The sequence below is a fragment of the Miniopterus schreibersii genome (assembly GCF_964146895.1).
Source record: "Miniopterus schreibersii genome assembly, chromosome: 6".
Lineage (NCBI taxonomy): Eukaryota > Metazoa > Chordata > Mammalia > Chiroptera > Miniopteridae > Miniopterus > Miniopterus schreibersii.
Window position 1 is genome coordinate 13,336,686 of NC_138107.1, and position 15,467 is coordinate 13,352,152.

The 15,467-nt window shown below is 37.0% G+C and overlaps 1 protein-coding gene across 8 annotated transcripts in view; it reads left to right on the forward strand.

Moving 5' to 3' along the window:
* UBR2 (ubiquitin protein ligase E3 component n-recognin 2) overlaps positions 1-15,467 on the forward strand; it is a 93,210-nt gene that overhangs the window by 63,883 nt on the left and 13,860 nt on the right. For 5 of the 8 annotated variants that reach the window (XM_081140956.1, XM_081140955.1, XM_081140960.1 and 2 more), the window contains exons 27-38: positions 2,625-2,734; positions 2,842-2,922; positions 3,246-3,424; positions 4,424-4,623; positions 6,776-6,869; positions 7,473-7,634; positions 9,021-9,124; positions 9,762-9,840; positions 11,152-11,300; positions 11,941-11,996; positions 14,715-14,811; positions 15,063-15,130. In XM_081140956.1, coding sequence (XP_080997082.1) covers positions 2,625-2,734; positions 2,842-2,922; positions 3,246-3,424; positions 4,424-4,623; positions 6,776-6,869; positions 7,473-7,634; positions 9,021-9,124; positions 9,762-9,840; positions 11,152-11,300; positions 11,941-11,996; positions 14,715-14,811; positions 15,063-15,130 — 1,379 coding nt within the window. The remainder of the gene's footprint in view (positions 1-2,624; positions 2,735-2,841; positions 2,923-3,245; positions 3,425-4,423; positions 4,624-6,775; positions 6,870-7,472; positions 7,635-9,020; positions 9,125-9,761; positions 9,841-11,151; positions 11,301-11,940; positions 11,997-14,714; positions 14,812-15,062; positions 15,131-15,467) is intronic. The other 3 variants (XM_081140958.1, XM_081140957.1, XM_081140961.1) reach the window with 1 other exon arrangement.

The window sequence follows — 15,467 nt, forward strand, 5'->3', positions numbered from 1 at the left end:
AATCAATATAGCACATACATTTTAACTCTAAGATAATACTTTTTAAAACACAAAGTATACTACCAGGACTTCCCTCTAAATTGTTGATGTTATTTTATATAAACATTGAAAATTTAAAAATTAGCTATAAAGGATTAGATTATCATTTTATATAAAGTACTGTGACTTTTTTAAAAGGCCAGGGAGGTTTTTTACCTTTTTATTAAAAATATCAAACATAAGTTGAAGGAGTCGTAAATATTCATATACCTACCACCTAGATTCAGTAGTTAGTATTTTACTATATTTGCTTTTAAAGTTGCACACTTTTTTGAACCATTTGTTTCAGACATCATACTATTTTGCCTCTAAAGAGAAGCTTTTGCTTTATAATTTTCAGAATAAGCAGTTGGTCTGATAGTTACTTGCAGGGGTGACAACTGTGAATCTTTTTGGTTAGGGTTGTCTTTGTTTTCATATTACAAGTTTTTTATTCAGGGTTTTATAGTCAGTTATAATCAGTATTCCTATTGATGCTCAAACTGCCAATTTTGGGCAGTGGGAGTCTGTTCAGTTGGCTTTTTTGTTCTTTTGACACAATCTGTTAGCATTTGAGCACCACGTTGCTTTTGGGCATAAAAGATGACTGTCCCAGGCTCATCGTGAACTTTCTCTGCCCCAGACCGGCATCAACCATTTGCTGAGGTGTTTAAATGCTGAGGTGGTAAATAGGAATTTATGAATTCCCTGATTGCAAAGGATTGTTTCTATAACTTTGTTCAGTGTCGTGTTCTCTGCCATTTCTTCCTAAAAGATAACGACTGTGAGAATACCCGGCTCTGCTGGGAGGTGGGCAGGAACAGTTCTTGGTGCTGGTAGATCTGTGTTCCCCCTTTGCCCTCATCCAGTGAAGTGGGAGGGAGAGGGGAAACTGCCTTTTTTCGCTGAACACTATAGTCTTAGGTGCCAGCCTTTCCCTACTCTTCCCTGCCAGTATATCTTCCTATGGATTAACATAGTGTTTTTTGCCTTCTTTACCGCCAGTGCTTTTACTTTAGAATAACCACATGGAAAACTCCCAAATTTCATTCATTCATCATTCCACGACCTTAGGTTCTCGCTCCCTCCCTTCCTCCCTTTTCTTCCTCTTAACAGTCATTTTCTCTGAACATTCTTGTTTCTCTTTAAACATTTAAAATAATTAAAGCACGCTATTTAAAATCATACCCCTAATGCACAACCACAGAACTTTAGATCTGGAACAATATTAAAGATCACATAGTTCAATCTCTCCTCTTAGGAAAGAGGAACATTTTGCTAGAATGTTAACACTTAAATCAAGAAAATCAGTATTACAGTGGGGAGAGAAGGGGACATCTGTAATACTTTCGACAATAAAGATAAATTTTTTTAAAAAAATAATAAGAAAATAAGTAATTGGACATTTCTTAATATAAAACTAAATTAGCTAACATTGGATTAAATGTACTCTCTTAATTATATGGACTTGAGTCCTGGCAGGTGTGGCTCAGTGGTTAGAGTGTTGGCCTGCCCACCGAAGGGTCACAGGTTCGATTCCGGGTCAAGGGCACGTACCTGGGTTGCAGGTTCAGTCCCTGGCCTAGTCGGGGTGCATATGGGAGGCATCCAATCAATGTCCCTCTCTCTCTGCCCCCTCCCCCAACACACTCCAAAAATCCATGGAAAAAATATCCTACGGTGAGGATTAACAACAACCAAAAACAGAATATGGTCTTAAGCCCTGGCCATTGTGGCTCATTTGGTTGAGCATTTTCCTGTGCACCAAAAGGTGACTGGTTCAATCCAGTCAGGTCACATGCCCAGCTTGTGGACTCAGTCCCCAGCCATGGGTCCTGCAGGAGACAGCCGATCGCTTTCTCCCTCCCTCCCTTCCCCTCTCCCTAAAATCAATAAAAACGTTATGGACTTGATTTTTATGTCCTTTTCTCAAATAAAGAAATAATTCATAGCCTGGCTGGCGTGTCTCAGCAGTTGAGCATTAGCCTCTCATCCAGGAGATCGTGGTTCAGTTTTCCAGTCGGCGCATGCCCAGGTTTCAGGCTCAGTCCCCAGCAGGGCGCGTGCAGGAGGCAGCCAATCAGTGACTCATCATTGATGTTTCTCTCTCTCTCTTCCTTTGCTTTCCTCTCTCTAAATCAATAAAGATATATATTTTAAAAATAAAAATAAAGAATCTTTAAAAAGAAAGAATTCATAAAGGAAGAACTTTTTTAATTTAGGTTTTATTAAAGAAAAGGTCAAGGCAAATAGATATATTTAAACACAAGTGCCACCCCTATAATCCTAATTCATTTTATAGAATCTCAGGTAGACTTTTTAGCTAAGCTTTTATTTAATTTTGCTAGAGACTATGTTAGAATAATCATTTGGTATAAGATGTCAACTTTGAAAGATTAAAGCATTCTAGTTGTTAACTTGTTTATGAAGTACAGATATGTCACATTCTCAAGAAGTACTGAAAATCTCTAATGAGTAGAGCTGAAATCAGATGATAGGCAAATGAAGTTATAAGCAACTTCATTCATCTTCTGGTGAATAGTAATAAGCACTACAAAGTGTTAGCTGTTGTTATTGTGTTATTGTGTTATTTTTTTCCACCCTAGAACCTGGTGAAGCACCAAACAACTCCCCCAGCATACTAGCAATGCTGGAAACACTGCAGAACGCTCCCTACCTGGAAGTCCACAAAGACATGATTAAGTGGATATTAAAGGTAAAATTTTCTGCATCACTCTTGTTTTTTGTGAGAAACATTAAATATTTATTTTAAATTTTGGTAGTGTTTTATAACTTCAGAATAACTGTTACTTTTTTTCATAGACTTTTAATGCTATTAAGAAAATGAGGAAGAGCTCATCCTCCAGTTCTGTGGCAGAGGCTGAAGGAACAATAATGGAAGAGGTATAAGAAATAAAGTGTGGTAACAACAAAAAATTGTAGCAAATTCACTATTTAAATTTATTTGCAGTAAGTTAATAGTTGATATTATTCACAAAAATGTAAATTCCAAGAAATGTGCCACTATTTATCTTTATTAGTTTTAGCAATTTTTTTCTTCTGCCCTTTTTTTTTTTTTAACATGTTAGGTTGATTAAGAAATCTTTTGTTTAGAAAAGTGAGATTGTAGAGTAGTTTTTAGTATTTACAATAAAGATATTTCTGTTGGGGGGAGCGGAATGTGCTTTTAGCATTTAATGGTCTAATTAAATGAAGCATAATTTCAGAGTTCAAGAGACAAAGACAAAGCTGAGAGGAAGAGAAAAGCTGAGATTGCCAGACTGCGCAGAGAAAAGGTCATGGCCCAGATGTCTGAAATGCAGAGGAACTTTATTGACGAGAACAAAGACCTCTTCCAGCAGACATTAGCAGAGGATGCCTCTCACTCTGCTGTTCTTGATAACAGGTAAAAAATTTTTAAATCAACATTTTTAACCTCCTTACCATTGGTTCTCAACTGGGGAAGAATTTTTTGTTCCTTATAAGTACATTTTTAATCCTGAAGTAATTTAGAAGATTGATGGGTAAATTTTGTGGCTTATAGTTAGAAGAATTAATCTTAGAAATCTAAGTTTTTAGTATGTGTTTTTGAGTGTATCTCTGACTATAGATAATTAATGTGTATGCTAAAGATGTTATACAGAAGACTCTTGACATTCGTAAAAGAGAGTGGCTCTTGGTTGCTCAGTGGTTAGAGCTTTGTCCCACACACCGAAGGATTCCAGGTTCAATTCCTGGTCAAGGGCATGTTCCTGAGTTGCTGGTTTGATCCCTGACCCCTGTCGGCCAATCAATGAGTCTCACATCGATGTTTCTCTCTCTCCCTCTCCCCACCTCCCTCTCTCTCTTCCACTGTCTCAAAAAAACCAATGGAAAAAAATATCCTCAGGTGAGGATTAAAAACAACAAACGAAAGAATGAGTCCACTGGGCTTAGTTAACTAAGTATATGGCTTCTGTTTTGCATATTGTATGCTCTGTGAATTAAAGGAGATGGTTTGATACGTATAAAAGACTTCTGGCAATTTAAGGCATCAAAACCGTGTGTTTAATATGTGCATATCTGGCATATACTGTTTTATGATTATATAGAAACTTCTTTTTTTGTTCGTTTGTTTTTGTTTTTTCAATCCTCACCTGAGGATATTTTTCCATTGCTTTTCAGAGAGAGTGTAAGAGGGAAAGAGAGAGATACATCGATGTGAGAGAGACACACTGATTAATTGCCTCCCGCATGTACCTTCACCAGGGCAGGGATCGAATCTGCAGCCAAGGTACATGGCCTTGGCTGGAATTGAACCCAAGACACTTCAGTCCATGGGTCGACGCTCAAACCACTAAGCAAAACTGTCCAGAGCTAGAAACTTCTTAAGCTCATTAATTATATTCATGACCTTTCATTGCAGCCCTGTGGTGTCAGATATGACACTTACAGCATTGGGCCCAGCACAAACTCAGGTCCCTAAACAAAGACAATTTGTTACCTGTATATTGTGTCAAGAGGAGCAAGAGGTGAAGGTGGAAAGCAAGGCAATGGTCCTAGCAGCATTTGTTCAAAGATCAACTGTATTATCAAAAAACAGAAGTAAAGTCATTCAGGATCCAGGTAAGTCATAGCCTGATCCTCTCCTCCTTTTAATAATGACTGCCCTTTAGCGTGTGTGGTGATATTCAGAAATTTTATTAAGCTAATAACTCCGTAGGCCTGGTGGTATCTTAGGTAACTTAGGCAGAAATTCCCCATTTGACAGATATGGAAACATTGCAGAAGGCTAAATGTCATGCCTGAATCACACAGCTGGTAAATAGCAGGGATTAAAGGAAAGTTTTTCTTTGTGATATAACATTAACATGCTTTGGTACTTAACAATCATCCCCATTCTTCAACACACTTATAAATTGGTTGACACACTGAAATCACAATTATTTTGTCTCATGGATAGATCCAAACTGTACTCTTCTGAGAATAGTTGTGTGAGTTACCTATGTGAGAAGCAATCATTGAGCCAAATTCTGACTTAGATTAGTAATAATATCTCAGATAGGGTTCCTCAGAAAGCAGATTCTTGAGATAGAGGTTACTGTACAGAACATTTATTAGGGAGAGCCTTGGCATCAACATGTGTGGAACGGAGGAGAAGGAAGCAGATTTGGGCAAGGGAGAAGTTAAGCTGTCACGAAAAGCCCTCAGATGGTCCCATGGGAGCTCTGCAGCCGAATGGCCCTTCAGAAGTGTCCTAAGTTGGGGCAAGGGGGCTGGGGCTTTGCACCTGGAAACTGATCGGTCCCTCTGGAAAGAGGTATGAACTTCAAAGCAGTCATCCCTTAAAGAGGAGTGACAGTTGAGTACCTTCCAGCTGCTGAGGGAGTAAGTCATTCATTGCTGCAGGGCACCTAGGTGCACATTATTGTGTCCGCCACAGACACATTATGTCTCTACTCTTAGAGTTGTTTATTTGTGCATATGCCTCAACAGTGCCAGTAAACTTCTTGAGAGTAGGAACTGTCTTTGGAATTTCTAGAGCACTTAGGTAGCAAGTACCTTTCACATTGTAGGATTGAAAGGAGGCTTGAAAACCCACTGGTAAGCTTGCCTTTTCTCTATAAGGAAAGTCTGCACAGGGTGACCCTCAAGCACCTAGTTAGGAAATATTGGTCTGTTTTCATCTTTTAAAATGGTCATTTCAACTAGGCAATTTATAATTTCATTCCAGGTCAGAGATAAAGTTGCCAAGTTTATTTTACAAACTTTGGCTGGCTATAAGCTGATTTTCCTTGTGCTATGACATTTTTAGTATTGTATAAAGCAAATTGAAACATGAGTAATTCTTTTTAGAATGTTACGGGGGGGAGAAGAATGTTATGGAATTTCTAAGATTATACTAATTTACACAGAGAACTCAAAAAATTCCTAAAGAAACCAGGCACCCATCTTATTGTTGTCTTCATTTTTCATCTCCTTTGACTATAAAAAATTGGCACCAGAGCAGAAACTGATTTGCCCTTTTCCCTACCTCAGGTCTGGAGTGTTGTGCAGGATGTTTTGCTCTGGTCCAGTGATTGTGATTCATCTCTGCATGGGTGTCATTAGGCAGAATCTCCTCTAGGGAGCGCCCCATTACTGCCAAAACATCTTTTTTGCTAGAGATCACTGTGACCCAGCTGCCCTGAAATTGTTAAACACCGCCCCATAAAGAATATCCCTTTTACTGAGCTCAGGGCTTTTGGAGGGAATGGGAGTCTCTCGGTGCCCCAAGAGTCTGAAATGTTCAAAAGATTAGATATACTTAAATACAGAATTCCAATTTTAGTTAACAGTTCAGGGATGTTTTATTTGCTCAGGGCGATGAAAGTTAGAGGATCCTGCTTTCTAAATAATCCAGAGGGCCCAGCCGGGCGTGGCTCAGCGGTTGAGCATTGACCTAGGATCCAGGAGATCAGGGTTCGATTCCCGGTCAGGGCACATGCCCGGGTTGCGGGCTGCAGCAGATCAATGTCTCTCTTATCATTGATGTTTCTAGCTCTCTCTCTCTCCTCTCCCTTCCTCTCTCTGAAATCAATAAAGATATATTTTTAAAAAATAAATAAATAATCCAGAGGCTTGCATAAATTATTGGTATCTCAAAGGAAAGGAATAAACTAGCATTTTATTTCAAGTTTACAAGTCCTTATCAAGGATTTCACAAAGCAAAGTTTTACATTTGTTATGGGAAAATTAAATGCTTGGCTCTTTTGTTTTTGTTTGTTTTGTAATGCAGAAAAATATGATCCATTATTCATGCACCCTGATCTGTCCTGCGGAACACACACTGGTAGCTGTGGACATATTATGCATGCCCATTGTTGGCAAAGGTAACATATTCTTAATATTAGTCAAGAGAAGCTTGTTTGAAAGCTCAAAGTTGAATTTTTATATAAAAGAAATTCCATTCTAGAAAACGGGAAAAAGAACTAAAGATGTTAAAGAAAAACTTGACATCACTTCCTAATAAGTAATAATCGAAATTGATTTGCTTTGTCATACATGTAAAGGAGTGACAGAAATTTCATAGTGTATCAGATATATGTTTTAATGTGGGGATCTGTGGCAGCTAACAAACTGGATGAAGAAAAAGATTTTTACAGTGGGATATACCCTAGAAGGCTAATGTCTTTCGAAGGTGAACAACTCTTGATGCTGAAGGCGTTAGCCTTGTTGCTTCCTGAGATGGTCATGGCTCCCTGAGCTAAGTTGGTATAGCCTCACACTTTCCTGTTTTAGAACCCTTCGAGCCCATTTTGATAATTAAAGCAACTTAAAAATTAAAGTACTAGTATTAAAAATAATTCAGTTCTTTTTAAGATTTTTATTTTTGCATTATTTGTGAAAACAAGTTATTTAAAATGTTGAGGCTTATGGTTCTTATTGAAAAAAATTACCGTTGTTTTGATACCTCATGTTTTCTAATTGTAAAGGTATTTTGATTCCGTTCAAGCTAAAGAACAGCGAAGGCAACAGAGATTACGCTTACATACAAGCTACGATGTAGAAAATGGAGAATTCCTTTGTCCCCTTTGTGAGTGCTTGAGTAACACTGTTATTCCTCTGCTGCTTCCTCCAAGAAATATTTTTAACAAGTAAGTTTTGGCTCAGAAAACCTTTATATCAAAGCAGTAGTTGCCTTTGAAGACAATGAAATAATAGACCAGAGCAGGGGAATCACTCCAGATAATTGTATAATGTTTTCCAGACACTTTTCAAACTATTTATTTAGTCATTTCTTTTAGCAGGCCTGTAAAATATGATTTGGGTTTTTAGAAAGGAATAGGCCAAAATTTAACAGTTTCTTGTTTACCCATAGACACTGTTAGAAGATATAAAATCCCTTGTGTATTCATGAAAACTGTCTGTATTTTTAGGATCCTGCTTTAAGTATCTCCCTCCCTCATACTTTTCAAGAGGTGCTCAGTAAATTGATAGAGAAATAGTGGAGGCTCAAACTGACTTTATTGAATATTCTAACAATTAAATATAATTTTTTGCAAATTACTGTCTGATAATAGTTTCGGGAATTGAGCCAAACAATGGAAATCTGTTGGTGTATTTAAAATGGAAAATTTTTGTCATTTCATAATTTTTAGGGTGCTTCTAGTTAATAGGTATAACTTATTTTAAAATATGAATTTAATACTGTCTACTATTTTAATCTGATTTTCATTTCTCTGTTTAGACTTATGGTATCTACGTGAACATGAAATACTAATTTAATTTTATGAATATGAATCATCAATTTCTGTGCTATTTGGATTCAATTCAAAGCAAAGTCAATTTTTTTCTCTTCAATACAGGAGTTAAAACTATGTCTTAATTTATGCTACCACAAATGTTCTTTAAATACTGTTAGATTTGAGTATAAGTTCATGCTTTTTAATCACAAAAGAAAGTCATGGTACTGACTTACCTGCATTTGAACTGATAAATTAAACATTGTTAGATTAAGGATTCACTACATAGAAGGAGAAAAGAATCACCTTTGTTGGTTTAGGTTTTGTATTTTTTCCATGAGAGCCAATTATGACATAGTCATGAAGAACACAGGCTTTAGAGTCTGATATAACTGGGTTTGAATACCAGATCTGTTCCTTATATGGCCTAGTCAAGTTACATAGCTCTAAACCTGTTTCCTCATCTGTAAAATGGGAACAGTAATATAACTTGTTTCATATGAATATTTTGAGAATTAAATCTAATGCTATTAAGTGCTTGTCACATAATAAGCACTCAATAAATATTGGTGGTGGTATGGTGACTATGATATGTAAGAAATGCTTGCAAATTCCAGTACTGAAAAAAGTGAAGTTTTTGACAAATAATGTCATTAGCATCATAGTAACAAACAATATATTTTTATTTCCATTGGCAAAAATGTTTAAAATATGCCCATGATCATTTAAGGAGTCTTTCTGTATCTTAAACTAAACAATAACAACAAACTACTAAATACTCTTTATAATCTTTTCTAGCAGATTAAATTTTTCAGACCAACCAAATCTAACTCAGTGGATTAGAACCGTATCTCAGCAGATAAAAGCATTACAGATTCTTAGGAAAGAGGAAAGTATTCCAAGTAAGTTCTGATAATCTGCATTCATTTTTCCCCAAAGTCCAGAAAGAATTATTTAAGAAAATTTTTTAAATGAAACCTCTCATTTTCAAATTTTATTTACTTTAATTTTGTCTTAATGAACTAAATTTGACTTGACTATGTTACTTCTTATTCCTTGAAAACCCACAGGCTTATGTGAAGTTTATAATAAATACTTCTCCCGTATTCCCCCATATTACTGAAGAGCTTCTTGGGGTGGGGGAATGTAACTGACTATTGCACAGCTAGCCTTTCATTGTCAGTGGGCTTACTCATTTTAGTGTTGGCATTACCAAAGGCTTTCCAAGTTCCACTGCAATTATGACCTCAGGGAAAGCATCTGAGCAGAATTTGTATCATTGATTTTTATAAAAACAAAACAGCATACTCCCCCTTTTCCCACCTTCCCTAGCTGTGTTCTAGTATTAGGAAAAGCACAGACAGTCAGAGCAATGGTGTTTCTCATGCTTTGAATGCATGTTATATAAGTTTTTATTATTGGAAATTTTTCCTATTGTTTCTAAGTTTTTTGACCTATATTTAGAATGAAATTTATGTTGGAAATTCACAGAAATATTGTGGACTGATGAATAATAATATGAAATACTTGTTTCTATAGATATTGCCTCTTCAAAGAATTCAGAAAATATGGATGAATTGCAGCTCCCTGAAGGGTTTAGGCCTGATTTTCATCCTAAGTGAGTATTTTATTTTATTCCTTTCAAGTTTGGCCCACTTGAACTGAAAAACTTAAGTTAGCCAGGGAACAAAATATTATAGGACATTGATCTTGAATTCTGAGGTTTAATCATTACATGATGATATTTATTGTGGGTATATTGATCAGAACTTAAGACCCGTGTAGCATGTTTAATTCCCACCAACCTCTCCTAGTCCACATTGCTGACTCCCTGTTATACCCCTTTATCTGGCTTTCCTTGACTACACCTCATCAATTCATCAAATCCAAACTGCTCAGCTCCCTCACCAAATCCTATGCTTTCCTTCTCATCTCCATATTTCTGTTTATGGCCCCACCAACTTCTCAATAACTCAGGATCAAAACCGGAGTATTTTTACCATCTTTAAGCCCATAGCCCATTAGTTATAAAGTATAGCATAGATTATAGAGCTAGACTGCTCAGTTAGGTTCCTAGTATCACTGCTTATTAGCTGTGCTGCTGTGCAAATTGCTTGACCTCTCTGCACCCCAGGTTCCTCATCTGTAAAGTATTATGAGGATAGAGTGACATAATACATGTAAAGCCACCTGGAAGTTATTCCTGGCATATACTAAGGAACTCAATAAAAATAGCGCTGAAAGTCTTAAATAGAAAAATCATCAGTCCTGTGCCTCCCACATTCCCCCTCCCTGTTCCCAGCCCTACTGTTTACTTCCCTATTTCTAGTTAAAATGCTTAGTTAGCTTCTCTCTTGATTTATCATTTCTAAACAGTAGTTTCTCTTGACTGGCTAGCAATTTAGTATTTAGCTCTTACCTCTGCCCTATCCACTGCTCCTTACCAGTCTTCCGGTTAGAGTTCTGTCACAATTTTTGGTTAAATCAGTTGGCAGTTTTTACATTATAATTGTTTCTACTGATATAAGTTAAACATTATAATATAATTTTTTTTCTTTTACAATTGTCTTTCCTGTGGTTAATATTGACCTTGTTTTTTCCATGTACTTGGTTTTCTATAGGTGTTACTTTTTCCCCCCTAAATGCTGCAATAGATCTTTCAGATGCCTAGCAATAGCTTTTCTGAGTGCTCAGACCCCTACTCCCACAGCCTCTGTACTCCCGCACCAGTCAAGACAGGACACAGCTGTCACCCTGAGACTTCCTCTTATTTGGCTGGATCTCCTATTCTCCTCTTTCCCAATTTGCATACAACTGTCTTTATATAGGTTAAGTCATTCACTTCCAACATAGCAAATAGCTGTTAAAAATCTGAAACATTTTATGTGAGCACATTGTTTTGAGCTAACCCTGTATGTGTTCACTTCAGGAACCCTTATTCTGATAGCATAAAAGAAATGCTAACAACATTTGGAACTGCTACTTACAAGGTGGGACTAAAGGTCCATCCCAATGAAGAAGACCCCCGTGTGCCCATAATGTGTTGGGGTAGTTGTGCATACACCATCCAAAGCATAGGTAAGAAATTTAAAGTTGTGTCTGTTGTTAAGTCACAAGCATACATGGACATGCATTATGTGTAGAAACCTGTATTTACATGACACATTTAAAGTAGGCAACAGCCGTAGCCAGTTTGGCTCAGTGGACAGCACATTGGCCTGTGGACTGATTCCGGCCAAGGGCACGTACCTCTGTGACAGCCTCAATCCTCGGCCTGGTTGGGGCGCAGGTGGGAGGCAAGCAATCGATGTTTCTCTGTTTCTCTACCTCTTCCACCCTCTCTGAAAAGCAATGGAAAAAATATCCTCGGGTGAGGATGAAAATAATAATAATAATAATAAAGTAGGCAACAATGTGAAGAAACAGCATAAAGACTTTGAAGTAGAAAATGTAGCATACTGACAGAGTACTAGGTTGGCAGTTTGTACATTAGCCACAACAACAGAGAACTCATTTTGGTGGGGGTTTTAGCTTCTTGTCATTTGAGGGAATGTGTTTTCATTTTTACTTTTCATCCAGAGTTAATTCTTGTATAACTTGAAATTTTCAAAACCTGACAATATTGTGCTTTCTACCAAAGAATTTTTTTTACTATTTTTTGAAATTGTGAAATATACATAACATAAAATTTACTATCTTAATCATTTTTAATCTGCAGAAAGAATTTTAAGTGATGAAGATAAACCATTATTTGGCCCCTTGCCTTGCAGACTGGTAAGTTGTTTACTCTGTTCACAGAATGGTAGAGTGAAAATTCTGTGGTTCTGCTGTCTTTAAAGCTTAGAAACCTGAATTGGTTATTTAAGCAAAGCTTTACTAACTTCATAGTAAAACCTATTTTCTGTAATGATATTGAAGAAGGTAATGTTTGTGGTTTAATTTCTCATTTTTCTTTTAAATAGACTTTGGCTCTTTTCATCTAGAGCTCTTGGTTAAACACATGAAAAGATGGGGAAGAAACTAAAAACAGAGTGCTTGTTCTTGAATATATAATGCTATAATTGGAAATATAAAACAGAACACACCCTCTAGCACATTTGACTATCTTTCATAACCAACATTTACATTAAGTAGATATTAATGTGAAAACAGTCCATTTAATGCCTAAAACGAAGAAGGGGAATGTACAGTCAGAGATTGCTAATTTTTGTAGTGTAACTAGTGTCAGGTAGATCATAAAATTATCTTTAAGAGTAAAATCATGTAATTTGATTCTTGTGGAATCGCCTGGGCAACTTTTGATATCTTGCTCTCCAGTGTATATCATCAGTTTGGCTCAAATAAACTCGTAAGAATTCTCAACAAAAAAAAATGCCTAGTATCTACCACGGGTCAGTTAAATCAGAGTCTCTGGAGATGGACCCAAGGCATTAATGTTTTTTGAAAGCTCCCAGAAGCCAGGATTGAGAACCACTGATATAAGAACCTTACTAACCAAAGAACAAAAACCAGTATAGATCTACCTCGGAGATACTGTAGGTTCTATCCCAGACCATCACCATAAATCGAGTATCACAGTAAAGCAAGTCACATAAATTTTTTTATTTCCCAGGTACATAAAAGTTATGTTTACACTATATTATAATGTTAAGTGTGCAGTAGCATTATGTCTTAAAACAGTTTACATACTTTAATTTTAAAATACTTATTACTAAAAAATGGTAAGCATCATCTAAGCCTTCAGCAAGTAGTCTTTTTGCTGGTAGAGAATCTTGACTCAGTGTTGTCGGTCCTGCTGACCGGACGAGTGGTGGTTGCTGAAGGTTGGGGTGCTGCGGCAATCTCTTAAAATAAGACAATGACGTTTGCTGCATCCGTTGACTATTCCTTTTACTCAAACACTTAGAGGCATTGTAGGGATATTAATTGGCCTGATCTCAATATTGGGGCAGGGGATTTGGAGGCCCAAGGAGAAGGAGAAAGATGAGGGAATGTCTAGTCAGCAGTCAGAACATTCACAAAAGCCCTGGCTGGTGTGGCTCAGTTGGTTGAGCTGTGTCCTGGGCCACCAGTTCAGTTCTCGGTCAGGGCACATGCCTGGGTTGTGAGCTCGATCTCCAGAAGGGGGTATGCAGGAGGCAGCCAGTCGTTTCTCTCTCTCCCTCCTTCTCCTTTCCTCTCTCTGAAATGAATAAAAACATATTTTTAAAAAATTAAAAAAAAAAAAAAAAAGCCTACTGAATTGGAGAAGATACTCACAAGTGATAACATCTGATTAGGGATTAATATCCAAAATACTACATCAGGAACTCATACAGCTTAGGGGTGAACTTCTGTTTTCCTGATTCCTACTCTTCAAACCTGATGTATTTCTCCACTCACCTTCCGCTCCTGTATCAGAGGATAAGGGACCTTGGGGTAAGGTGGCTTATCCTTCCACCTTTTATCTGAAATGCTTCGCCTTTCCATCAGTTAGTTACCCCTTCTTTTCCCTTCCCCTCTCCTGGCACTTCCCTGTGGACAAGTGTGCTCTGTAATCCTCCTCTGACTCTTGCCCTCAGTGTTATCTCTCTTCCTTCTGTCTGTGACCCTAGTCATTCCTTTTTATGACCAAGCCATTTTAAAGCATATTTCATTTTATTTCACCATGCAATGAAAAATGTTTAAATACAGATAAGAAATAGCCCTGGCCAGATAGTTCTGTTGGTTAGAGTGTCATCCCGGTATGCCAAGGTTGCAGGTTTGATCTCCAGTCCGGGCACATACAAGAATCAACCAATAAATGCATAAATAAGTGGAATAAGAAATCGATATTTCTCTCTTTTTGTCTTCCTACCCCCTCCCTCCCTTCTACTTTCTAAAATCAATATATAAAAATTTTTTTAAAAAGAAAGGGCACCTACAATTTTTAATTTCATATCAAGAAAGAGAAAGAAATTTTATACACAGCAAAACTTCCTGAAACAATAGTGTTTACTCTGACTCCAATTTCTTGCTAAACCTAACCCTTCAACTTTTCAACTCACTGCAATTTGTTCTTCCACCCAAGACTTTTCACTCTTGGGAAACAGCTGTTACCAAGTTCACCAAATGATCTCATTATCCTTGAGGGTGAGCATTTTTTTAGCCCTTATTTGACATTTCTGTTTACTTAATTTTGTTAACTACTTCCTCCTGAAACTCATTTTCTCTCTTGATTTCTGTGACATTTCTGGTTTTCTCCTTACTCTCTGGTGGCTCCTTCTCAGTCTGCCCCCCATCCTCTAAATGTTTTAAACCCCCGGAGTTTGGCCCATGACCCTCCTCTCTCTCTAAAATCAATAAAAACTTTTTTTTTTAACGATGTCATAGATTCAGTTGCATACCATCTAGAGAGATTTCATTGTGCGTGTAGCTTTGCTTCGGTTGGCTGTGCTTTGCACTAGCAGTTCTCAAAGAAGAGAACTACTTATGCTGGCTGCTTTGTTAATTGTGTCAATTGCTTCATTTCAGGATGACTGTCTTAGGTCACTAACAAGATTCGCTGCAGCGCATTGGACAGTGGCATTACTTTCAGTGGTGCAAGGACACTTTTGTAAACTTTTTGCATGTGAGTATTAATACATGTGCTATAGATGTTATCTTAATTTTTCATCTGTAATTTTGTTTTTAGTCATGCAACTTCTCTCCATTATGAGAAGTATTTTGGTAGTATTGTTTCTTTTATGTACAAATTGTAGCTTACAAATTCATATGTATCTTGCAAAAAGATAATTGTAAACTAGGTTAGATACATTTTTTAAATAATACTTAGGTTAGCATAGGGAATGTGCTAATGTATTTTTTTCTTTAAATATTTAGCATTGGTGCCTAATGACAGTTATGGGGACCTTCCATGCATATTAGATATTGACATGTTTCATTTATTGGTGAGTATCTTGTAATTTGTGTTTGACATTTTCTTTATCGTACTATAGACCTTTCTCTTAGACTTGGTGAGCAGTATAGAGGCAGACAGGAGGAGTTATCATCTATTACTCCTACCACCTCTGAGTATAGTTCTTTCTGAGGAGCCTCAAAAAGAAAATGTTACAGAACCTAGCTGAGAGGCCTGACATGGGTGTCTAATCCTCTCTCTTGTTTGCTTTGGGGCCAAGGTTAATACTTTTAACCTCTCTATGCTTTTTACCTACAAAAAAGTAAAACTGGTACTAGTAATGTAAGTGCTTTTGTGTAGATACAGCTCTGTCTTTGGTCAAACTGCTT